At 36.5% G+C, this 26813-nt stretch overlaps 1 protein-coding gene across 1 annotated transcript; it reads left to right on the forward strand.

Annotated features, from left to right (window-relative positions):
* Positions 1-26299, forward strand: LOC121425248 (poly [ADP-ribose] polymerase tankyrase-2-like). The gene is made up of 23 exons (XM_041621268.1): positions 1-36; positions 2965-3283; positions 6032-6256; positions 6783-6991; positions 8776-8870; positions 9628-9765; positions 10327-10442; positions 10805-10926; positions 12108-12199; positions 12962-13040; positions 15124-15295; positions 16303-16385; positions 17195-17346; positions 18055-18220; positions 18565-18784; positions 19801-19910; positions 20625-20747; positions 21192-21740; positions 22239-22454; positions 22824-23004; positions 23528-23714; positions 24268-24424; positions 25963-26299. Exons 1-23 carry the CDS (start codon positions 1-3, stop codon positions 26020-26022), a joined length of 3807 nt encoding a protein of 1268 aa, XP_041477202.1. The 3' UTR covers positions 26023-26299.
* Positions 26300-26813: the final 514 nt, after the last annotated feature.

The following is a 26813-nucleotide window of genomic DNA, read 5'->3' on the forward strand; positions in this document are numbered from 1 at the left end:
ATGGTCACACCGCGTTGTTTGAGCGGTCATGGAGTGGTAGGGAAAGAGGGCCGAAATTTCGCTCACAAAATTGGGGAAAAAATCGAAAACATAAATCGAAAAAAAACAATCGAAATCGAAAATGGTAAACGGTAGCGAGCGGGGATGTTTTTTTTCTCTCCGCTCCACGACCGCTCCAACAACGCTCGGGCGGTGTGACCATGCCTTTAGCATGTTTAGGATTTATTTGAAGATTAGGTTTTAGATTTTGATCATCATCGGGGCAATTGTCGCCGGAGCAAATGTCATGGAACCGAATGTTCATCATGATCATCATCATTGATTTTATCATTAGTAACTTTAAAATCCCACCACCATCGCCGTCATCTTCTTCTTATAGTACCCCGGTCATCGTCATTACCTTAATAAACATCGGGATCACCATGTTGTAGTAGGTCCATGGTATCAGCATCGACATCAGTATCAACATCATCATCATTTTCACAATCATCATTCTCAATATCACCACCACCATCATTATCATCATCATCATCACCATCAACTCCATCATCATGATCATCATCATCATCATCATCATGATTATCATCATCATCACCATCATCATCATTATCATCATCATCATCATCATCATCATCATTGTCTCCATCATCATCATCATTAACATCGGTATTAATCTCCTTAGTACCCCGCTCATCATCATCACCACCAACACCACCACTATCATTATCATCATTATCATCATCATCATCATCATCACCATCAACTCCATCATCATCATCATGATCATCATGATCATGATTATCATCATCATCATCATCACCGTCAACTCCATCATCATAATCATGATCATCATGATCATCATGATCATAATTATCATCACCATCAACTTTATCATCATCATCATTTACATCGGTTTCAATCTCTTGTACGGATGGTGCGGTGAGACTGGGACCATCATCCATCTCTTCATACATGCAGTGCCCGGTCATCCAGGAATCCCTCAACGTTTTGCATCATCAGTTCTGATTCACCGACTCATTCCGAACATTAATATTGACTTCTATACTGGGCACTGGTTCCTCATGCTTCGGGCCGCTGCAGGGAAGCCGTGCATTTATGTAAATTTGTGTTAATTAGTTTCAAAAGGAATTTTATTGGCTGTATCGTACTTTGAATTTTTCAGATCCCCTATTGGTTTGGAAATCCAAATTCAAAGCGGGATTTTTCTTGATTATAAGTTTTTTAAGTTAAAAGATAACGTTACTGTCTTCGTAAAGCGATGGTGCGTGAACAATGCCCTTTGTTCTGTCGGCACTTCTTTTGAGCTGGTTTGGTCATTTTGAATGTAGGAATTGTAGGCCTACTTACATGGTTGTTTAATGTTATTTCTTGGTTTGCTTATATGAGTCCTTATTGTACTTATTAAGTATATTATTCTGGTATTTTATTTGTATATATGTTATAGTTTGATTATAAATAAAGTTTCATTTTGAAAAGTCAAAAAGTCTTCTTCTTCCTCTTCTTCTTCTCCCTTTTCTTCTTCTCCTCCTCCTTCTTCTTTTTCTTTTTCTCCTTCATCCTCTCTTCTCCTTCTTTTCCGTCTTCTCCTTCTTTGAGTATTGTTAATAACAATCAATTGCTAATGTCATTTTTTGAAAAGTCTATAAAAAAATTATTTCAAATTATGATATCTATATTTTGATGTTAATAGATGCTCTGAAATCGTATCTTTGAAATGTCATTTAAGAAAATAAATTTTGTTCATTTAAGCGAACACGGGACGTTTTTGCCGGGGGCTCAAAGGCTTCCGCCAAAATGGCAGAAATGAGAAATTTGATGATCAGACTTTTGCTAATCAGCAGAATTCCTTTTAGCCTATTCATTATCTTTGCCATGATTTTCGAATTATGCTGTCAAATTTCATTTACAAATTCATTTATTTAGGCCTACTTGAAGTTATTATTTTTTTATTAAAACTTCTTTTACCTTTGAATTTTCTTTCATAAGGAAGAAAAGAAGACTTTTGGTCGATTTGCATTATCAATTGGGAGAACTTGTAATTAGTCAAATCCTTTTATTATGTGAAACGAATTATTGTATCTTTAAAAAACATAAGGGTTATTGATTCCTCGACCAAGTTTAATGTGCTTGACAGGACACTGACAGGAAGGATTAAAGTCTTTCAATGGCAATGGTGTATTGAGTCAATTTTGAAGAACTAGATATGGCAGATCGGAGAAAATGTATCAAAAATTTGTGAGCTAGCGAAGCAAGCGAGAAAAAATTTCCACTTTTTGATACAATATTCATTTAAATCATATTTCACTTTCTATCTTTCCTTTTATTTCCTTTCATTTTTTTTATTGGGGGAGCACCCGAGCCCCCCCCCCCCATCTGTATGCTACTGTTCAAAAGCACCACAGCCTTTGTAGCACACAATGAAAGGATTTGAAACAAAAATACACGCTCTCCCATACTTTGATTGAAAAATGTTTGTTTTTGCTTAAAAAAGGAATATTAGGAGGTCTGCTGATTAGCATGTAAGTCCGATCATCATATTTATAATTTTATATTGCGAAAGTTCCTTTTCAACCCCAGACAAAAACATTCCGTGTTCGCTCAAGCATGAACGAAACTAAATATTTTAATGGTATTCGAAAGATATGATTTCAGAGCACCTATTAACACCAAAATATAGACATCATAATTTGAAACAATTTTTTTTTTAGACTTTTCAAATCTGTCCGGTTTTTTTATACGCACTGTATAGATGTATTTTAAAGCCGTTTGAAGATCAGGACAAAACAAAAGAAGATTACATGTATCATTATTTTTTTAGCATCATTGTAATGTTTGTTAATGTCTAGTTTTATAATCAACAATATTATTGCTATCAACATATCTATTATCATTATTGTTACTTTCGTTATCATTATTGACATTTTTATTCCCAAATCCTTGCAGTCTGTACTCTTAAAATTGGCATCCCGGGTTGGGTCAGAAAACATCGTCTTATTTCTTTCATATGCCATTCACTTTGTACACAAATTTTTACCATCGACAAACAACATCATCGTCAAAATGGCGACAAGAAGGATACCTTTGTCGTCATTTTTGCCTGGTAGTAGCAGTCAGCACGGTGCCCACAGTGAACCGAATCGTGAGCTGTTTGAGGCATGTAGAAATGGAGATTTGACCAGAGTAAAAAAGTTTGTCTCTTCAAGTAACATAAATGCAAGGGATACTGCTGGAAGAAAGAGTTCCCCTCTTCATTTCGCAGCAGGTAAGGTTATGAATTATGACTACGATGAGCATGTTGAAAGTTACATGCTCGGGCAATGCCGGGTGCGGTAGGGTGGCCTACTGCTTGAAAGTCTGCTGTGCGGGCGCAGCGTAGTCTTGAGGACGCAATGATGATGATTTTTTTAGATATGTCTTACATTTCTTCATCATTGACGTCTTGACACTCTCTCCATAGTGCCTTCAGCGAACGACCAAAACAAAGATGGATTTCCCCCCAAAATCCATCTTTTTAAACCGAAATGACTAGAATTTTGTTAATTTTATTAATTCTTACACCTTCCTACGCCTAATGCGTAGGAAGGTTTTAAATATTACTTTAAAAAATGTAAAAAAATTAAGATTTCTTACCTAACTGATGCCGCGTAGACCTCTCGTTCCACATGTAAACAACGGAAATACAATAGCGTCGACCCTTGAACCGCTTATGTATGACGTACTTCCGGAAAGCAATGCCGTCTTAACGAACAATTTAGAGATAAAAATCTTATTTAACAAATATTAAAATTGATTTCGTGATCATAAATAACTCATATCAATATATATAAATTATTTATGATCACGAAATAATTTTAATATTTGTTAAATAAGATTTTTTATCTCTAAATTGTTCGTTAAGACGGCATTGCTTTCCGGAAGTACGTCATACATAAGCGGTTCAAGGGTCGACGCTATTGTATTTCCGTTGTTTACATGTGGAACGAGAGGTCTACGCGGCATCAGTTAGGTAAGAAATCTTCATTTTTTTACATTTTTTAAAGTAATATTTAAAACCTTCCTACGCATTAGGCGTAGGAAGGTGTAAGAATTAATAAAATTAACAAAATTCTAGTCATTTCGGTTTAAAAAGATGGATTTTTGGGGGAAATCCATCTTTGTTTTGGTCGTTCGCTGAAGGCACTATGGAGAGAGTGTCAAGACGTCAATGATGAAGAAATGTAAGACATATCTAAAAAAATCATCATCATTGCGTCCTCAAGACTAGGCGCAGCGCAGGATCAAGAACCGGCTTCACAACTAGTCTAGCATGAGTCAAAGATTTGTATTTTAGTAAACAAATTTAAAGAATGATGGAGTGACCATAATTTGTGTACATTTCAGAAATTACCATGAAGTTGATTTTCAATGGCAAAAATTTGCACAGTTCACACAAAATTAATTCAAAATCATCTACAAAGACAGGAAGTCATGGATGGAACTTCTTTTGGAAGTCAGTAAACTTGCCCAAATATCGGACACTTGAGCATAATTGGACCAAAACCAAAATACAATCATTGAATCAAATAAAATCATGTTTATTTCTGTAGTACAAATTATGTTGAATATTAATCATTTTAATGTCATGAAAAAAATAATGGTGAACGGAAATTACTTTTTACCAGAAGCTTGTTTTTTGCCAAAAATCGGATGCAGTTTCCAAATATCGGACGTGTAAAGTTGCGATAAAATTGCGCTGCAATAAATTTCGACAATTTAAATCGCTAGCAAATTTTCGGCATTTCTCCTAAGTCCTATTTAAACAAGATCTGTACCGGTATGCTCAATCTGTAATGAAAATTAAGGCAAAGAATAATTTCCCTTAAACAAAAATGTAATTATTGAATTAGAATTGTATTTTTGTTATGAAAGTATTGAATATTGATGGCATAAAATATTGAAAGGAGTAAACAGAAATTAATTACTTAAATACTACCAGAAGCTTATGTTTTCCCCAAAAAATGAGGACTGATGGGTGGGGGAATGAAAGAGACGAAAATGAAAGGCAAGAATGAGGAAGATGAGATTGAGAAGAGTCTTGTGATATAGGTAGGGACAGTGATTTTCCGCGATCGCGGAAAACGGACGGAATTCACGGAAAATGCTTTTTGAAACGGAAAGTGGCATTTCAAACGGAAAATCACGGAAAACGCATTTTCCCTCAAAATACACAGAATAGCAACAGAAATTACTCCAAAATCACAACAAAATGAGTATATTAAATGGCCACAAAACCCCAGAAAACACGATCTCACTTCGCTACAATCATGACAATTCACAAATAATGACTGCACCCGACATCAGCACACTCGATTGTACAGTACCCCACGCCCGTACCCGGCCAGCCGGGATGGGCTTCACTGCACTGTACACATATTGTTCCAACTATGCACGGTCGTGTGTTGCTGCCCTCTACGTTTGAAGATGTAACAGCACGATATCGTGGTCTTAAAATCCAAGATGGCGGATTGGCAAAGGCCGTTGACTGATGATAACGATGTCAGAAAACCCCCCAAATTATCGATGAAAAATCATTTCACCGTGAAATAATGCTAATGATGTGAGAGGTGAGGATGTATGCATGCTAAATGTCTTTGTAAAAATAATATTTACACCCGCATAGATCCGATTAGAATGGATTCTATTGTGTTGTTGGTACAGTAGCAGATATAAAGTTTGACTAGTGCGAGTGTACGTTCATTTTGCTATTCAATTTGGAAATGGAATTGTCACTTTTCCGTGTGTACAAAGTCTATGGGGAAACGGAATTTCCGTTTTCTGACGTGCTGAAACGGAATTTGAGATTTTCTGAAACGGAAAAGGCAATTTTTTGAAACGGAAAATCACTGTCCCTATATAGGTCCCTATAAGAATAAAAAATGTGTGCATACAAAATGTACCCTTTTACTTGAGTGTTGATGGGTGATCATGAATTTAATGTCATTTTTCTTCATTTCCCTGTGTTTTCATCTAGGATTTGGACGCAAAGATGTAGTGGAACACCTCTTGCAGAGTGGTGCTAATGTTCATTCCCGAGATGATGGAGGCTTGATACCGCTTCATAACGCATGCTCCTTTGGGCATGCAGAGGTCGTAGTGATCCTCCTGAGGAATGGTGCTGATGCCAATGCCAGGGATAACTGGAATTATACTCCTCTCCATGAAGCTGCAATTAAAGGCAAAATCGATGTGTGCATTGGTAAGTGTAATGGTGATGGTGATGACGATGACGGTAGTGATGAAGAAGAAGATGCTGGTGATTAAGGAGATGATAGTGATGATGAGTATGATGTTGATGATAGAGAAGATGATGATGCTGATGATGGGGATAGTAGTGATGAAGATGATGATTATTATGATGATGATGGTGGTGGTGGTGGTAGTGATGCAGATGATAGTTCTGGCACTGAGGATGCTGTTGTTGATGATGAAGATGATGGTGATGATAATGATTGATGGTCATGATAATGATGGTCGTGATGAATATGTTGTTGATGATGATGATGTCAATGATAATAACCATAATCGTGTTGACTAGTAATAATAGAGATGAATTCTTAAAGAACCTTAATTACATGGACTATCCATCTTTGAATGATTGAATGAAGATAGACCGTCATGTTTTTTAAATGTTCAAATCAACATATAAAAAAAGAAGTGTAATATATTCCCTCCCCTTTTCCCCAAACTTAATTCGTACCTATTACTATTATTGTCTTGATCAGTTTTGCTACAGCACGGTGCTGATCCCAATATACGCAACACCGATGGGAAGACACCTCTAGATTTAGCTGATCCTCCAGCGAGGGCTGTATTAACAGGAGACTATAAGAAAGATGAACTTTTGGAAGCAGCGCGAAGTGGAAACGAAGACAAGCTGATGTCTCTGTTGACGCCGTTGAATGTTAACTGCCATGCGTGTGATGGGAGGAGGGTGAGTGGTTGTGATCAGTGATGCAGGGTGCTACATAAGCACTTGCCCGATTGCCCGGGGCAAGTTAGAGTTGGGCAAGTGTTTTGAAGTAAAGACCAAAACTACTTGCCCAATCTGGGCAAGCAAAATTCTCACAGAAAAAATGACCAAATTGAGGATCAATGATGTGATATGGTAAATTATGATATTGACTCTGATTTTGGTCATGGCAGGCAAGATAAAATTACTTTGGAAAAGGAAATACAATAATAGTTCAGTTCATGTCAAAATGAGAGAATAGGGTGAACGGTTTATAAAAAATGCATAAATTTCTTTTGAAGAGGTAAAAGGTTATTTTCAAGGATATTTGGGGGCAAGTGAAATAAATTTTGGGGCAAGTATACTCCAACTATTTAAAGATCTACTTGCCCAGCTGGGCAGGTGCTTCTAAAAAGTTATGTAGCACCCTGAGTGATGTCACATACCTTGTTCTAATCAATCTTGGTCTTTGTATTTGGGTTCATACATACATGTAATCAACTCAAGAAAAGACTTTCTATCTAGGAAAGCTCTTTCATGGAATGCATGCAATAAGCTGCATTTGATATTTCTCTGTCAACAAATTTCTCCCTTTTTAGGACATTTGTAGAAAGTATCCTTTTGTATGGTTCAGAAACATGGACAATCAAGAAGTCCTTAAAAGGTAGACTAGATGGCACATATACTTGACTTTTAGTGAGGGTACAAAATATGAGTTGGAGAGATCACAAAACAAAAGATGAAATTTATGGAAATGTCATATCTCCACCATGGTAATTAAGCGTAGTATGAGATTTGCTCTTCACTGTTCCCATAGTGAGTCTAAGGAAGTTATTTCCGATATACTTTGGTTGCACCTCCCTCATAATATGAGATGTCGGAGACCTTAACTTTAAATTTTATAGATTACATTATGTAGGGATACAAGTAGTTTATTACATGATTTACCAACTCCCATGTCAGATCGTGAAGCCTTGCTTGCCAATGTTGATTCATTCTCGGATACGTCCAATTTGTAGTGTAGTAGTAGGTTGTTTTGATGACCTGTACTTTAGGCTTAAAATAAAATGATTTGACTTCATATCTTGTGATGTAGGAAATCGATTTTTAGCTTTGATTAGAAAAAAATGCTTGTATGAATGTTAATATGTTGTGACCATTACCCTTTTCTATTCAACTTAATTTGCCTTGCACTTTGAGTAAAATATGGCCAGGATAGATTGTTGTATGAAAAGTTCACATGAGATACATGTAGGTTTAAGAAAAAGCAGAAAATAAAAAACAAATATTGGTGGTTTGATAAAATCCTTCAAAGAATAGTGGATTCATGAATTTTTTAATTTTTGCGTTGTGACTTCACAAGCGAGCAGCTTCTCCATGTGTCCTGTGAATACAAATTCCACAAATTACCATTTTCTCAAAAATTTAAAGTGCTTTTATTTGTGCAGTGTATATATCATCAGACAAATAATTTCATGCCCCTTTCTATAAGAAATTTTTTAAGAATCATTTTGTGATGTCACAAAATGAAAAATTTAACAATCCTTAACTCTCTTATTCTTTGATGGACTTTCATCAAACCTTCACAAATATTTTTTAATTTTTCTGCTTTTAAAGAAACCAATTTATTGCCAGGGTGAAGTTCCCCTTAAACAAAATTGGTAATCATATCATAAAAACATAATAGTGAGTTCAATTGATTGAATTTCTTGTGATTTGATTGTGATTTACTAAAAACCGAGACTATATGTATTTTATCTTGACAGTCAACACCTTTGCATCTTGCTGCTGGTTATAACAGGATCTCCATAGTTCAGATGTTACTACAACAGGGTGCTGACGTACATGCCAAAGACAAAGGGTTAGTTCATCTATGATTTTGATAAGCCTGATCTGAAGTCAACTTGTTAATTTCAAATTCAAGCTTTTTTTTGTTCTACATGAACAGAGACATCGTTTCAAACTGATGATATATTTCCTGCAGTTTCTACTTCGAAATATCACCATTGAATGTGGTTGATTGAACTTGAATTCTGTTTTTGTTTTGCGTGAACATGTGTTTGAAAATCCACGATGTAAAGTTCTACTAAGTACTAAGTATCTACCAATGATATAGTCACTGTATGAATCCTCATCATCATTGTCATCATCATTATCATTGTTGTCAATGTCAACATCATCATCATTGTCATCATCACCCTCATCATCATCAACATCATCATCATCATCAACATCATCAACATCATCATCAACATCATCATCAACATCATCATCATCAACATCATCAACATCATCATCAACATCGTCATCAACATAATCATCATCATCTTCATCATCCTCATCAACATCCTCAACATCATCATCAACATCATCATCATCATTGTCATCACCACCCTCATCATCATCATCAACATCATCATCAACATCATCATCTTCATCATCATCATTATCATTAACATCCTCAACATCATCATCTTCATCATCATCATTATCATCAACATCCTCAACATCATCATCATTATCATCAACATCATCATCTTCATCATCATCATTATCATCATCATCCTCCTCATCCATCCCATCCTTCATTGATTTCAACCTTTATATTGTTGTTTTAGGGGTTTGGTTCCCTTGCACAATGCCTGTTCCTACGGCCACTTTGAAGTAACCCAGCTGTTGATCAAGCATGGTGCCAGTGTGAACGCGGTAGACCTGTGGCAGTTCAGCCCTCTCCATGAAGCAGCTTCAAAATCAAGGTACGTGTACTCCTGAAGCCCTGTCGGGGTAGTGTCTTATAAAGCATGCCAATTATTTTCACTGACTAATTGGATCTGAGCCATAATAATGTACTATTTTTCATGAAGTCTTCCTGAGATTTGGTGCGACAGTGCTCAAATTTTCATGGTGCTCAAACATGGCAAGACAAGTTGGCAAATGTACTATGTTAATATAAAACATATTATAGCCATAAAATACTGCATGATCCATCGTGATCAGATTTTCAGAGAAATTGTAATGGTATTTGATATAAACAATACAACCTAGAACATTGTGCAGTCAATGATTAGAATAGTGATATTTAACTACCACTCTATAGTGGATTATGGTAACACATTTTGGACTCCACATGTTTGCAGTGAAAAAAAAAAGCTGGGCTGGGCAGAGAGAACCTCCTGAGCCAGGCCGAATGAGCTGCCACTTTGGTTCCGCATTTGGCCGACCTTTCATTGTAAATGGGGCGTATGTCTAGGTCAAGTTCCCATTCACAATGTTGATTGTCCCGATTGCCTTGTTTCTCCGCTGATTGTGTATGACAGGGTTGAAGTATGTTCCTTCTTGATGAGTAAAGGAGCTGATCCATTCTTGATGAACTGCCATTCTAAGAGTGCCGTTGATGCCGCTCCTACTAGAGAACTCAAAGACACTCTGCAGTGTAAGTCATGCTTTATACTCAACGTGGGTTACACAGAGATAAGTCTGACTGAAAGTCATGCTTAAATGCTGAAGTGCTCATGATATCAAACATGTAAGATCATTGAATAATATGCGGAAGAGCTCATTCTGTGACCATGATCTGTCCTCGCTCAACTGGACATTGAGTAGATGAGTATATGTACATAGAACCAGCGCTATATAAATGGACATATTATTGTATGCAGGAATTTCTGCCTCTGAATGTGCAGTCTAACTGATTTAAATCCAGATATGAAAAAAATCTTGTACCTGAAGAATAATTAATTATCGCCAGGTTGTGTATAAAATTTGTACTGATCCCACTTTTCATTATTCGTTCAGATGAGTTTCGAGGACACCAAGTGCTCGAAGCATGTAGGCAGGCTGATCTGGCCAAGGTTAAGAAGCAATTAACTGCCGACGTGGTCAACTTCATGCATCCGCACACTATGGACCGTCCTTTGGTAAGTTTAAGTATTTGTATGTAAACACTGTAGGTGCATCAATAATCAGAAGTTATTTTTGCTCCTTTGTTAATAACAACAATAGTTTCTGCTGCATTCATGAATATACTGGGTAGGTTTCAGTGCCATGTGGAAATCAGCTGACCCTTATATACAGCCAAGCTCACAGGTCAGGATACATCTTTATCTCTGGCAACAATGGCATTTGTCCTCATAATATCAGTCTCGGTTTGGATATCTGGTGTTTTTTACAGTTTTAGAGAATGCTCTTGCTTCGAGTTTAATTCACATGACATGTTGCATGTTGGAAAGTTTCATGTCTGTTGTAGATTTCACATCATGTTTGTTATGCTTAAAACAAAGTGCATTCTCTATAACTGTTCAATAATTTTTTTAAAATTCATTGAGTGCTCATTGAGTGCGTAACTGAATGTTAAATATGGCTGATAAACTTTTAAGAACTGGTTCGTACTGTAAGTGTGATGCATTGAAAACGTAGAATGTAACAAATATGATAAAGTAGTAATCCATATTTTATGGTTCGAAATAGATATCAGAAATAGAAATCCTCCAAAAATTCATTTTGCCCAATAGATGGCGGGCTAGGCAGCCACTTAAGCAGCGCCAGATTAATGTTGCTTTATCCAAATGAGCCAACACACAGGTCCGTTACACTGAAATTACACATTAGAATTCGCTGTACTGCCGCCACATAAAAAATCGGATTAACTTTAAGATTTTGTCGCTTGCTTTTCATAGTATTCTTGGATCAGCACCACAATACAGTCTGTCATTTATCAATTACTACAGACCAAGCAGGTCCTTGCGCTCATCCACTCCTGGCTACCTTGTTATTTCAAAAGTTTCAAAAACTTGGGAGGAAAGATCATTTGCTTTTGCATGCCCCACTTTGTGGAATAACCTTCCTGAAGACATAAAAAATGTACCTCTATCGAGACTTTAAAAAATCTTCTAAAAACTTTTTTATTTAACTCTTAGCTCTTTATGCGCCTTGAGCACTCTACATTCATGCTACAGAATGACGTACAGTTGTGAATCATTTGTTATCATAAAATTCATAGATATGTTCATCCGCTTTCCTGCATTCAACTAATCCTGTGATGGTCCTTCAAATATTTTCATGTTATTGACTGTTCATCTTTCTATATTTTCTGTGACAGCATTGCGCATCTGGATCGGTGTTTCCCAAACGCAGACAGGTCGTCGACCTCCTCATCAGGAAAGGAGCCAATCTTCTTGATAAGAATAGCGAGTGAGTCTATTATCATTTCATGTTTGCCCTCCTAGTCTAGGACCTTGTTGCATAAAGTATACAATCAATCGAGCAATTGACTTTGATTTTAGGTCTATGAAAAACCATGTACAAATAATTGGAAGGAAGTCTCTGAACATTGATTGTATCTGTTTAATATTACACAGCCCGAAAACATATTCATTCTAAAATACCTGATTTGCTGATTTGTTGTAAATGTTCTGAAATTATTGAAAAATAAATAAATACATTTAAAAGTGTAACAATTGATAACAGAGTACAAATTTTATGATTTATTCCATTAACCAAAATATACAGTTAATAGATTTCTTTTACGATGCCAAATTTTATAGAAAAAAAATTGATGGTACCAGTTGTACAATCGGTAGATTTGTTTTTTGTAATGGGACCCATGATTCTTCTTTCTCTAGTAATTTTAGATGAGTTTTCATTATTTTAAAGATACAATGAGAAAATATAGATCATATATTTAATATGTATGGGAGAAAGATTTGGTCAAAGCTCAAATTTGTGTGTTAATGTTTTGTTCAAGGGTCCTATGATTTGATAACCTCTGGTGTACAAATTGTTACAGCTCTCTTAAGAATTACCATATAGGAGCTCTATATTACTATCGTTAAACTTGTTCTACGATTAAGGTAAAATCATATGGGATTAAAAAGAGGGAGTTGTAAAGCGAACATGTATGTTATTTGGTGAATAACGATTTTCTGTGTTCTTTTTTTTATACTTTTTGTATAGTGGTTTATCACCTCTTCACACGGCAACCACTAAATCCCACCTTGATGTAATGGAAATCTTACTAAAGCATGATGCTAAGGTGAGTTCATATTGGCGCAGGCCTGCCAATCAGTACGTTTTTGGCGTATTTAGTACGTTTTTGCAACCAAAATGCGACAGTAAGTTTTTCTTTCAAAAATACGATTTTGTAGAAAAAAAAAGAATTAATTTTTTTTATTTTTATTAAGTCAATGAAATTTAAGGTAACTTGTTCTTTTTCAATCATTTTTTTAAAACCAGGGTGAGATATACACATGTTAAATTTTTTTTTTTCATCTGTAAGAGCAGTGCGCAACTTGCATGCAACTTGAGCACCGCGATGAGCACTTGTGCCACAGCCAGAATTTTGCAGGTCTGTTGATATACCAATTTTGGTGGCATGATATTAGAGGTTGTGCCTTCAAAACATGTTCATAATGCTTGATATTTTCATGCCTCTGCCTGCCTTTGATAGTTACCAGAGGCATTATATTTTTGAATGTCCATCTATTGATTCTGATTTCGTTCTTATTAAAGGGATGGTCTGGGCTGAAAATATTTATATCTAAATAAATAGAGTAAAATTCACAGAGCAAAATGCTGAAAATTCCATAAAAATTTGGTAACAAAAAAAAAAGTTTTTGAAATTAAAAGTTTATCAATATTTTGTGAAAATAGTTATATGCACATCATCATGAATATTTATTAGGTGGGCTGATGATGTCATGTCCCCACTTTACTTTTTCTTATGTTATTACATGAAATCATAATTGTTTCATTTTTTTCATACATGTATAAAAGATGTGTCTCAATTAAGATGAAATAAGTTTAATACTGCAATATAACTAATGCACTTATTCAGTTGTCAATCCAATTGTTTTAGTTCTTGGTAGAAAATATGGGAATAAACGTAATTTCATATACTGGTAATGAAATACAAAAAAACAAGTGGGGATATGACATCAGCCCACCTCATGAATATTTATGATGACATGCCGTCATGATGCCGAGAACTGTTTCACTGGATTAATGCAAATCTGTAAAATTCAATAACTTCGTTAATTGTTATCTGATTTTGATAAAATTTTTAGCATATTACTTAGTGAATTTTACTCTACTTATTGAGATATAAATATCTCCAGCCTGGATCACCCATTTAATTCTCAGCAACTGGTTGCCTGGTAAAGAGACTTCATGTTTATGTATTGTAGTGCTAGTGATACAACTAATGTGGGGGATTAAAGATAATAAAGGTTATCACATAACTGAAAATTGCATATTAATGCCATATCTAAAGAATCATTTGAGATACCAACTCTAAGCTTGGTTATTATATAAATATTGGAGTGAAGATCTGATAAGGTATTTAGAGCATGTGATTTTATTTTTGTGAAATTTGTAATATATTTCAGATCCATCAATAGTGGAGGAAAAAAATTAGGATTTGTACAGTCAAGAATCTAACTAAAGTTTGATGTTTATATCGGAACTAACTATAGAAGGAAATTTCAACCTTTTAGAACACAATTCAGTAACATTTTAAAGATAAGTGCAATGTGATGGCCATGCTACATAGCATGTTTGATTATGAGTGAATTATACTAGTGAGTTTTTTTATTTTCTATATTTTTCATTTCATTTTTCAAATTTTTTTGTATACACTGTGATGCAATTGTTGTATATGTAAAGGGCTGTATTGAAAACAAGTTTTTATATGAACGGGGCCATTTCATAAAGCTGTTCGTAAGTTAATGGCGACTTTAAGAACTACTGGTGATCCTTTCTTGTGGTAAATGATGTTCACCATTAAATTTTCATTGGTGATTATCGAGCGTGTAAGAAAGGTTCACCAGTCATTCTTAAAAGTCACCCTTAATTTACGAACAGCTTTATGAAACATCCACCTGGTGGGTGTTTCATAAAGCTGTTCGTAAGATATGAATGACTTTATGCACGACTGGTAACCCTTTCTCATGCCAAGTGATATGTCCCTGTGTAATTGAGTTAGGACTTAAGATCATGTTCCTGTCGTGCATAAATTGTGCGTAACTTTACGAACAGCTTTATGAAATACCTACCAGGCCTCCCTGTCAAAAGAAAATCAAAATGAATAAATACGATTTTTGAAAATGTTGTTTATTTAGGTGAATTCAACGGATAACCTTGGTCAGACACCTCTCCATCATGCTGCTCGTGATGATTTGACCGAAGCCTGCAAGCTACTCTTGTCCTACGGGGCCGATACAGGTGCATTGTGCAGGCAAGGACTTTCCCCTAGTCAGCTGGCTTCAGAAAATATCCAAAAAATTCTGCAAGGTATGTCCAAAAGGGTCTCCTCAAACCTACTGTTGTGATAAATTTGTGTTAAAGAGAAATGCCAGTAGTTGCAGTAAACACTGATTTCATGAGAAAGTCTGTAAACCAGGCTTAATTGTCAGTATATCATCGAGGATCTACATGTAGATCTGGTACAGTTACATAAACTGAACTTTTTGAAATCTTTAAATCTACGCTGAAAAATGTTCACACTGAAGATCACCAACACAGGTAAGCGCACGTGGGACAGTGTATAATTATTGCTTTGAATGTGGGGCCCGACGCTTTACCCAAATCCTGTGTTTATTTGCTGATTTCTCCGCAATTACACACTTTCTTCCAGAATCCTTTGGCACATGTTTCATTTATGCAAACAGACACTTTAGTGGTCATTTCATTGAATTCTGTACGAACTCATTTTGATGTCTATACCACAACTGGCATTTACCTTTAAGTCATCATGTATAAAGCTTTCACTGTATATAGGCCTACTGTTCTGCTTTCACAAAAGGAAGCAAGGTTATATCAGTGTAATTTCTTTTAAGAGCTAATAAAGGTGTCTGTAATTTACTTAGACGCCACATACATGTACATGTAGGATATAAATGTCAATGTGATTAGATTGGCACGTGTGCACCAATAAACGGTTGCCTGGTCAGGATACTCCCCCAGGGAGTGGAGAGGGTGCACTTTATGTGTGGAAGTGATGGATCCTATGGATCCTACTGCATATGAATGTAACTATTAGTATTATTGTTATAGCATGATGGTTAACTAGTCATATCTTCTAGCAGGTGTAGTGTCTTTTCTAAGAAGTTCTAAGAGTTTGACATGGAAGAAGACGAAATAATTTTGTAAAGTGCAAACGCATCTCAAAACCGAGGTGGGGTGAAGAGGTAATTCGCTTTTCCTTTTGTCAAATTGGGGCAGTATGGATTGCAAAATTTATTGTGAATGAGATCTCTGAATTTGCATCTATATCTTCTGTTCATTCATTTTCTATTCAGCCGAGGATCAGAGGATGTCGATGTCAGATGAAACTATGCAATTCTTAGAAGCTGCCAAAGCTGGTGATCTTGATAAAATGAAGGTAAAACTCATTGAAAAAATTATTTCATAACCACTCTTGGACAATTTTGTGTTTTCAGCCAATCCTGCCTGGCATGTATGGTGGTGCTAAATACTTATAGGTCTGTATTCTGAAGTCAGGTTAAACTGAAACCATGGTCCAACTCTGTGCAAAAATTATGGAAAAAAACCAAAAGTGTCAAAATTTTTATTAAGTTTTATGTTTCGTATGTTTACTGTGCTCTTTTCTGATTCATCCATGGTGAAGACAATCTTCTTTTCATACTTCCTAGACAATTATGAATGATTTGAGAGCCAAATGAGCTGAAATAATCATATCTCTACTGTTAGTGATTTATGTAACAATTGGCTTTCCATACTTAAACCACAACTTTGAACCTGAGTTTAAGTTACACCCGACTTCAGAATATGGGCCATAGTGTTCTGCATTGCAACATATAATCTAAAGCAAGATTATTCATTATGCAGAGAAAGGAGAATGCAGCATTAGAGGGGAGGAGATATTGTGTGATGGGTTATGTAAAGAAATCTGTTGAATTTCCCTAATAATGATTAATAAATAAAATAATAATAAAAATAATTCTCAATTTTCATGTAGTGCAAATTATAGTTAAGTCTCTTAGTGCTCTAGTACAAACAAAATGAAAAAATTACAGTAGTTTGATTTGGTTGTTTTTGTAATTCCTTCGTGCTTGAATTCCTATGTTTTTTTTAATTTTCTTAAATGCCTACTACATTGATAATGTTTCATTTCTGTTTCTTTAGAAACCTTTTTATTTGATTTTTTAATGCATTTTTTTGTTTTGTTAGACCATGGTGGATAGCAGTAAACATCTCGTCAATTGCTGTGATAAAGAAGGCAGGCATTCAACTCCACTTCATTTTGCAGCGGGCTATAACAGGGTAGCAGTCGTCGAGTATCTCCTAAGTAATGGTGCTTATGTTCATGCAAAAGACAAAGGGTAGGTGGATCATTTGTTAAATTAAGCTTGAAGATAGAGGAAAGTAGCTGCAGCAAATGATTATTTCATAAGAAATCTTTAAAATCAAGGTTAAATGTGACCATATTATCATAGATCTAGTTCTGGTATATTAAAATACTTATCTTTTTAAAATCATGAAATCTTAGCTGAAAACCAATAATTCTGTTGATCACTAACACAAAAAGGCATATATGGGACAGTGTTTTGATATTATTTGCAAAAATCCCCGAAGTATTATGAAATTCTGTGCTTATTTTGCTCATTTCTCAGAAATTACACATTTTTTTCCAGAGCCAATTGGCACTTATTTTTTATTTCTTTGTACAAGCACTTGAGTGGTCATTTTATTGGATTCTGTTTGAGCTCATTTTGAGATCTTAGCTGGTATTTATCTTTAATATTATCCTATTGCAAATCATGTACAGAAATATGCAATCATTTGTGAATATTCTGCATATTTCTCTATGTTGCATCTCCTCCCATTGCCTTGATTGTCAAATACAACTTAATTTCATTCAACTCAATTTCCATTCACCTAAGCATTTATTTTCTTTCCTTTTTTACAAAATATTTGTCAATACAAATTATACAAAATCATATATATGCACATATGATAGGTTCTTGTGTTGCCCTGCGATCATGCTCTGAATGTTATGAAACATGCATATTTCATTTTTGTCTTTCCAGTGGCCTGGTACCTCTGCATAATGCCTGTTCATTTGGGCATTATGAGGTCACTGAGCTACTCTTGAAGAGAGGTGCCCTCGTCAACGCTGCTGACCTATGGAAGTTTACTCCTCTTCACGAAGCCGCCGCCAAGGGAAAATATGACATCTGCAAACTTCTCCTTCAGGTAAGATACGTCTATGTGTTTTACCAGTCTTTGACAAAAATCGATATGATAACTCTTCGAAGCAAGAGCCCCCCCCCCAAAAAAAGTTCAAGTGGATATTACATGCTCAAAATATAAGTGGTTTCCATTTCTGAGACGAGTCATTCGGCAGGAATGTCCCCTCATCTGATCTCTTTGCCTTTCTACACTTCTTTTCACAGGAGGAGGAGGAGAAGTATAATTATATCAAAAGATAATGATGATAGTAATGAAACATAATGGTGATAATTTTATTTTAATAACAATTACAACAAAAATGATTTCTATTGACATTCCCACGGTATTGGTTTCATCTTGTCTTGCAGCATGGGGCCGATGTGAACAAGAAGAACCGTGATGGTCATACCCCTCTCAACCTGGTAAAGGATAGCGATCAGGATATCCAAGATTTGCTCAAGGGTGATGCCGCCCTCTTGGATGCCGCAAAGAAAGGTTGTCTAGCGAGGGTTCAGAAGCTGGTCTCGTCAGACAATATTAACTGTAGGGATTCACAAGGAAGGAATTCCACGCCGTTACACCTTGCCGGTGAGTTCAAATGAGCAAATAAGGGTGTTTTTGCTTTTACTACGGGAAAACTCTTTACAACACATCGATTCCTTTGAAAATGCAATTGAAATAACAATGAGGCTTTTCTTGAAAGTTGGTGGACTGGGACAGCAGGTCATACAAAGATTTGCCGCTGAAGAACGATTGCAAATATGTCATTGTCCAGACTCTAGAGATTCCGATACTGTCCGGTTCTGCAACTTTCGAAGAAAGCCTCTCGGCTCTTTATTGTGATTTGTCTTGTATTTTCAAAGGAATTGGTTGTAGAGAGTTTCCTCCTAGGAAATGCAAAAAGTCTGGATTGTCTATTGTATTGTTTATTGTATGGTGATGAAGGAGATCCAATATGAATACGTGTATTTGGTTGAAAGTTGACTCGTAATCAGGGGCGTGTTTCACAAAGAATTTTGTTGATGATTTTCACTGACAAATGTTATGAGCTACTTGAAATTCTGGCATCTGATTGGCCGAGAGCAAATTAGTCGCTGAAAGTCACTGAAGAAAGCTTTTCATGAAACTCTCCCAAGGCATTTGTTTTCTGAGCACATTTTAGTTATGCTTGATAACGACTGGTGGTTATAAAGATGAGGACCATGATGGGTGATTGTCTTAAATAGCCCTTAGCCTAGGATGATCTACCAAATGAAAACAGATCCACAGCTTTATTCAATTACATATTATGTTTCCATGGGCATTAGTGTAATTACCCACACTTCCATAGGGACCTTCCATTGGTAAATTATTATGATGATGATGATGGTGGTGATGATGAAGATGATGATGATGTTGATGATGATGATGTTGATGATGGTGATGGTGATGATGATCAGGAAGATGGTGGTGGTGATGATGAAGATGATGATGGTGATGATGAAGTTGATGATGATATTGATGATGATGATGATGAAGATGATGATGGTGGTGATGATGAAGATGATGATGATGATGATTAGATAGCAATTAACATATATTTACCATATTTTTTTCTCTTTTAGCTGGTTATAACAATGTTGAGGTAGCTGAATATTTATTAGAGCATGGTGCTGATGTCAACGCTCGCGATAAAGGTGGCCTTATCCCTCTTCACAATGCATCGTCATATGGGGTAAGTCTAGTTTCTGACATCCCTTTGATAACATTGACTTACTGACTGACTTAAGTGCATAGGACGGTGTGTCCCTTCGCCTACTGCGGGTGATCCTTTTCCATTCAGTTCTACCCTGGGCTAGGTCTTCAGCATCCAGTAGAGGGAGTCCCACATCACGTCTGACTTTGTCCCTCCATCTGGAAGGGGGACGTCCTGTTGGTCTCCTCTTTTCAAAGTCCTTTCTGTAAGCCTGAACTGGAAAGCAGTTTTGTGACATACAGCATATGAGCCCGAACCACCTCAGGCATTATTTTGTAGCTTCCTCGCATATTGTGTTTGTGATTTGTAATCCACTCCTGATGTCCGCATTCCTGACTTTGTCCAATAAATGGACACCTAACATGGTGATTACATTATTAACATGATTCTCATGAAAACATTCCTCTTGAGCGCAGTACCCCCCCCCATCCCATCGGCTTCTGAAAAGAATTCCCCTAGAGGGCTAGTCTCTTTGGAAGATGACTTAACCCAAATTACTGCTTCCCGTTCACTGGTGTAGTAAAGAAATTTTGATATTGATCTTGACAGGTGTCGTTTAAAGTCATCAGAAAAATCGTCCACCTTTTCTACATCTTGTTATAACAAAGAATTTGGCTTGAATTAAACTAAAAAATTGGAGATTAAACTAGTGAAAGGCGAAAATGTGACTCAGAATTCTTATTTCACTCATAGCACCTGGATATAGCAGCCCTATTGATCAAGCATAAAACCTGTGTGAATGCCGTTGATCGATGGAACTTCACTCCGCTTCATGAAGCTGCTCAGAAAGGCAGGACCCAGCTTTGTGCTCTGCTGGTAAGTGACATTGATTTGTTGAATTGATATTCAAGCAGCCTCTTTTTCTCTCTGAACATATGATATCTTGTCAAAATCACATTTACTGGAACTACTGATTTTTGACAGAAATCCTTATGTAAAAACTAAGAGTGATATTTTAAAATAACTTGTAGATTTTTACTGTTTATAGACTCCAAACAAGAACTTCTCTTTTTTAAAAATCTTTTTTACACTGACTTCGTCCAGGTGAACAATTTGATTCAGCCAAAACAATAATATTGAAAATCTTGGTTTCTTTGATGAATTTAATTATGGAATCGAAACAGTTTGTCTTATGAAGTTATTTCTTTTTAGCTAGATAAGATGATTTGGCCTGTAATTGGATTATTTGTTACTTTATATGTGTCTAATGAAAGATCTGTTACACTATTGTATTTTCTATCTTCCCATCCTCTTTTGAAGCTTGCTCATGGAGCTGATCCAACCATGAAGAACCAGGAGGGACAAACTCCTTTAGACCTCTCAACAGCGGATGACGTCCGATCGTTACTCCTGGACGCCCTTCCACCTACCGCAATCAAGTCATCCGGCCCTACCACCACGCCCACCACACCCAGCCCACAAACTCATAACCCTGGTATCAGGACTGCCGGCATGGGGGTCAGTGCCCCACCCCCCACGACAAACTTTAGACCGACGTCGGCTCCGGCCGTCGGGGCTTCATCCATGGGTAATACTGGCCTCCCGGCTCTGACGGGAAGCAGTAGCGCAATGGCTGGTGGTGCGAGCAGTAAGGTGCCAGGTGCCAGTGGTACCATCGGCGGTGTCGGTAAGGGAATCGGCGGTGCTGTGGGTGGTATGGCACCCGTTGGACAGGCAGTTCAGGGAGACGGTGCAATACAGTTTGAACGATTAGCCATAGAAGGCAACAATCCTATGGACATTAGTGTTGGCTCATTCCTCAGCAATCTTCAGTTGGATCACCTGAGGGATATCTTTGAAAAGGAGCAGGTAAATCATAATGCAATCACCATGTGTGTTTTTAAATTTTTTAGATGTTTGATTCATTTGACAGATGCCCTGTAAACAATATCTGTATAGAATGTTTGAAAGAAGTGAAAATTAGCATAGCTGTGAGGCTATTATTAAAACTGTCTACTGAACTGGTTTATTGTGTTTTCTCTGGCTTATTAAAATTCCTTTTAATTCAGAAGATGGCAATGGTTTTGAAGCTGTTTAGTAGCATTGTGATCATTCACCAGTGCTTGGTACATTTTTAAAGAGTAAATTTGCCATTAGTCAGTACCAGTTTATCTTGTTTTTAAAGACAGTCCTAATGGAAGGCTGTTGGATGAACTGATTTTTATTATTCATGCATGCAGTATAATAAACACAGTGCTAGTTATATATCTACTTCATAATTGGCCAGTATGCATGACTGGCTAGTACACATGACTTTGTGAGCTTAAGGGTTACACATACTTCATACATAATCTTTACCATCTCCAGATCACGATGGATGTCTTAGTTGAGATGGGACACGAGGAGCTGAAGGAGATAGGAATCAATGCCTTCGGACATCGTCATAAGATCATCAAGGGATTAGAAAGATTAATAGGTGGACAGGGCACTCCCAGTCTACATCTGACCATCCACAACAACCAAGGGTCCACCCTCATCGATATGCAACCCGAGATGAAGGAATATCAATCGGTTGCTGACGAGGTAAGGATTATTTATTTGACATCGCTAGAAAAACAGGGTTCCCCAGGCTAAAGCCAGTTAAATAATATCTAAAGTCACTTTTGAAAGTCCCTAGAAATGTTAAATGATGATACAAGTTTTGAATATTGTATTACTATTCAAAATAGGCATGTCTTTAAATTTTTTTCATTTGTATATATCATCTTGGTTAAGTCAGTCCAATGCAAGGAAAACATGATTCTTATGCACATAGTATTTGATCTTCAGAATCAGTTTTAGTAGTCACTATAGGCAGATGGCTGGTATAAAGAGGTGGCCGCTTACACAGTTTGATTGTTTTGGCATTTATTGTGAATTGATTGCAAACATGTTTTTCATTTTGTCGTATAGATGCAGACGACGATTCGCGAGCATCGGGATAACGGCCAAGCCGGTGGCATCTTCAACCGGTATAACATTATCAAGATAGAGAAAGTGAGAAATAAGAAGCTGTGGGATCGATACGAACATCGCAGGAAAGAGGTGGCCGATGAGAACCATAATCATGATAACGAGAGAATGCTATTCCATGGTAAGACTAGCTTTGTCACACTTTAGTAATTTTGATTCCGTTTATGTTGGTGTTAAATGGGTAATTCTATGAGGTTGGGCCCAAAACCTACAAGACATCCATGTAATGTAGGGACCAAGTATTCCATTACAGTGAAGATCAATCAGATGTGGCTGTTAAAGATTTAATGTGTCAATGCAAATAAGGCCTTCTGCAGTTGTAATCCATGTTTGATCTTATTATATCTGTATTTGTTGTAGTTAAAATAAACCTTTTTTTAAAATCAAAATTCATAAATCATTGGCAATAGACTGCCAGGTCTGAAATTGCAGTACATCATGACGTATAGTTAAGGCTTGTGACTAGCATCTCAAAAATATGCAAGAGGCCTGTAAGCTTCGTTATCATGCGCCATGCTATTTTTAAGACAAAACCGCATGCTTTTAATTAGCACAAGTATGTAAACACTGTAGAGTTCTTTACTAGAATAAAAATCTGTCTTTGGGGAAAGGTTTTCACTCGATAACTCTGTCTGCATTCACAGGATCACCCTTCATCAATGCCATCGTGAATAAAGGGTTCGATGAGCGCCATGCCTACATCGGGGGCATGTTCGGAGCTGGTATCTACTTTGCTGAGGACTCGTCCAAGAGCAACCAGTATGTGTATGGTATCGGAGGAGGGACGGGCTGCCCCGCCCACAAAGATAGATCATGCTATGTATGCCACAGGTGAGTGCGCATGCATTGAGACATCATCTTAATTTCTCCAATGGGATCTTCCCTTCACTTCACCGGGATTTTAGTTGCTTTCCATCCAAAACATATATGTATGACACATTTAAAGTGTAATTGGTAGAATATCGCCTATTTATCACCAACTTTAGTGTAAAATTGAGGCAGTATAATGTCTCGAACTCTGTTTATATATGCTATGCAGTTTTTTTTTGCACAGCAGTGACCATATGGGAGGAAGTTTGTGTTGATGCTCTCATGACCCTTTCCATTTCTTGATGAACTGAAACGATGCTATTTTGTGGATTTCATGGTTATCTATCGATGTATCAAGATGTTAGTTGTCAGAAGTGTGTCTTCACTCAATATTTATTCACTATATTACGAGAGATATGAGATATCATCTCATTACCAAACCCAACATTGATATTTATTTAAGTTCTAGTGCCACAATTTCTGATACCATGCAGCCCAAGTGGTGGTATTCCTAAAGATCAAATTTCCTTGTGCTAAAAATCTGCTTGTCCTTTTCTTCTTTTTTCTTTAACAGACAATTATTATTCTGCAGAGTGACCTTAGGGAAGGCTTTTCTTCAATTCTCAGCGATGAAGATGGCTCATGCTCCACCCGGCCATCATTCTGTTATTGGTAGACCTAGTGCAGGAGGATTAGCATATGCAGAGTATGTTATATACAGGGGTGAACAGGTAAATAGTACAATCTGAGAAACGTTGCCAATTTGAAGAAATTCAAATGACCAAATACTCATTTAATAAAGATATTGGTAAACTTAGTGCAGGAGGATTAGTGTAAGCAGAGTATGTTATATACAGGGGAGAGCAGGTGAATGGTACAATCTGAGAAGTGTTGCCAATTTGATGAAATTCCAATGACCAAATACTAATTTAAAATAGATATTGGTAGACTTAGTGCAGGAGGATTAGCGTATGCAGAGTATGTTATATACAGGGGTGAACAGGTAAATAGTACAATCTGAGAAACATTGCCAATTTGAAGAAATTCAAATGACCAAATACTCATTTAGAATAGATATTGGTAGACCAAGTGCAGGAGGATTAGCATATGCAGAGTATGTTATCTACAGGGGAGAGCAGATGAATGGTACAATCTGAGAAGTGTTGCCAATTTGATGAAATTCCAATGACCAAATACTAATTTAAAATAGATATTGGTAGACTTATTGCAGGAGGATTAGTGTATGCAGAGTATGTTATATCCAGGGGAAAGCAGGTAAATAATACAATCTGAGAAACGTTGCCAATTTGAAGAAATTCAAATGACCTAATACTCATTGAGAATAGATATTGGTAGACCTAGTGCAGGAGGATAAGTGTATGCAGAGTATGTTATCTACAGGGGAGAACAGGTGAATAGTACAATCTGAGAAATGTTTGCCAATTTGAAGAAATTCAAATTACTAAATTTTCCTTCAAAAATAGCCCATGCTCCACTTGGTCACTATTCCATTATTGGTAGACCTAGTGCAGGACGATTGGCGTAGGCAGAATATGTTATCTGCAGGGGAGAGCAGGTAAATAACACAATCTGAGAAACATTGCCAATTTGAAGAAGATAGAAGATGAGAAAAGCTATATCGTCTATGCAGAGTATGTCATCAACTGGGAGGAAGAGATCAATAACATAATCTGAGATTTGTTTACAATTTATCTTCTTTTCAGTATCGGCTATTTTGTATAAGATGGGCAGAATTCTGATGACTTCCTTTTAAAGTTGTTCACAATGAATCTGCTTATGGGAGATACATTTTTTTCATATAAAATGTGCCTATGTTATGTGGTATCATTCTTCTTTTGATTAAAGATAAATACCAGTTGTGGTTACGATCTCAAAATGAGTTCGAAGAGAATCCAATGGAATGACCACCCAAATGTTTGTATGCATACAGTATGTGCTTTGGAAAAAAATAGGTCATTACTGAGAAATTAGCAAAATAAGCATGGAATTCTATAAAATGTTGGATAGTTTTCTAAATGATATTAATACACTGTCTCGCATGTGCCTTTTTTGTTCGTGATCATTAGCATTATCAGTTTTCAGCTAAGATTTCATGATTTCACAAAGATGAGTTTATATCAATGTACCGTAACTAGATCTATCATGATATGGTGGCATTTAACCTTAATTCTAAGACTTTCTCATGAAATAATTGTTTATTTTACCTGTAATCATATTTTTAATTTACATATTTTTGTTATTTTTACAGGCATTTCCAGAGTACCTTATCACATTCCAGATCGTCAAACCAGACAGCACAGAGAAATGATGCAGGAACACCTTCTCACATGCCACCGAATGAACTTAGCGAAACGGAATATACAGACGTATGTTGTAAAGCTACACAGAAACAAGACTGCATGAACGTTCTTACAATGGCTCAGAAAGAAAAAAAAACTGATGCAGGAAGATCGCCATTAAAAGCAACACGTAAAGGATGACACAAAGAAATGGCATCTGAAGAATGCTCTTTTGAGCAAAGCACAGAGGCCCGTATTCTGTTAGCAGGTTTAACTTAAACTCAGATTTAAAGTTGTGGTTTAAGTATGGATAGCCAATTGTTACATAAATCACTAACAGTAGATATATCATACTTTAGTTCATTCATAATTGTCTAGGAAGTGTAAATACATTATTGTCTTCACTAGTGCTGTTGTCGGGAACAAAAATCCATTGATATCGACAATATCGACATGAAAAAGGGACCGTAATTTAGCCTAAAGTTAGGCTCCCTAACATCATTTGATCGTGGCATTTACACTCAATCAAATGTATTCACCTTGACACGAGTGATATCCCCACACTATATCTAGAATACTGGCTCAGTTCAGGGAAACATATTTTAACTAAGCTAGAATGAATTTACTTCCACATTTACCGATTTTAATCCACATTCATTTTTGTCTCACCTGCGAAGCAAAGTGAGACTATAGGCGCCGCTTTTCCGACGGCGGCGGCGTCAACATCAAATCTTAACCTGAGGTTAAGTTTTTGAAATGACGTCATAACTTAGAAAGTATATGGACCTAGTTAATAAAATTTGGCCATAAGGTTAATCAA

Source organism: Lytechinus variegatus, chromosome 12 (assembly GCF_018143015.1).
Source record: "Lytechinus variegatus isolate NC3 chromosome 12, Lvar_3.0, whole genome shotgun sequence".
Taxonomy (NCBI): Eukaryota; Metazoa; Echinodermata; class Echinoidea; order Temnopleuroida; family Toxopneustidae; genus Lytechinus; species Lytechinus variegatus.

Bases quoted from the DNA above. Each gene is read 5' to 3' on its own strand.
- LOC121425248 (XM_041621268.1), top strand. From the start codon at position 1: ATGGTCACACCGCGTTGTTTGAGCGGTCATGGAGTG. The intron at 23,005-23,527 runs GTAAGACTAGCT...CTGCATTCACAG, and splicing joins CGAGAGAATGCTATTCCATG to GATCACCCTTCATCAATGCC. The intron at 23,715-24,267 runs GTGAGTGCGCAT...TTTCTTTAACAG, and splicing joins TCATGCTATGTATGCCACAG to ACAATTATTATTCTGCAGAG.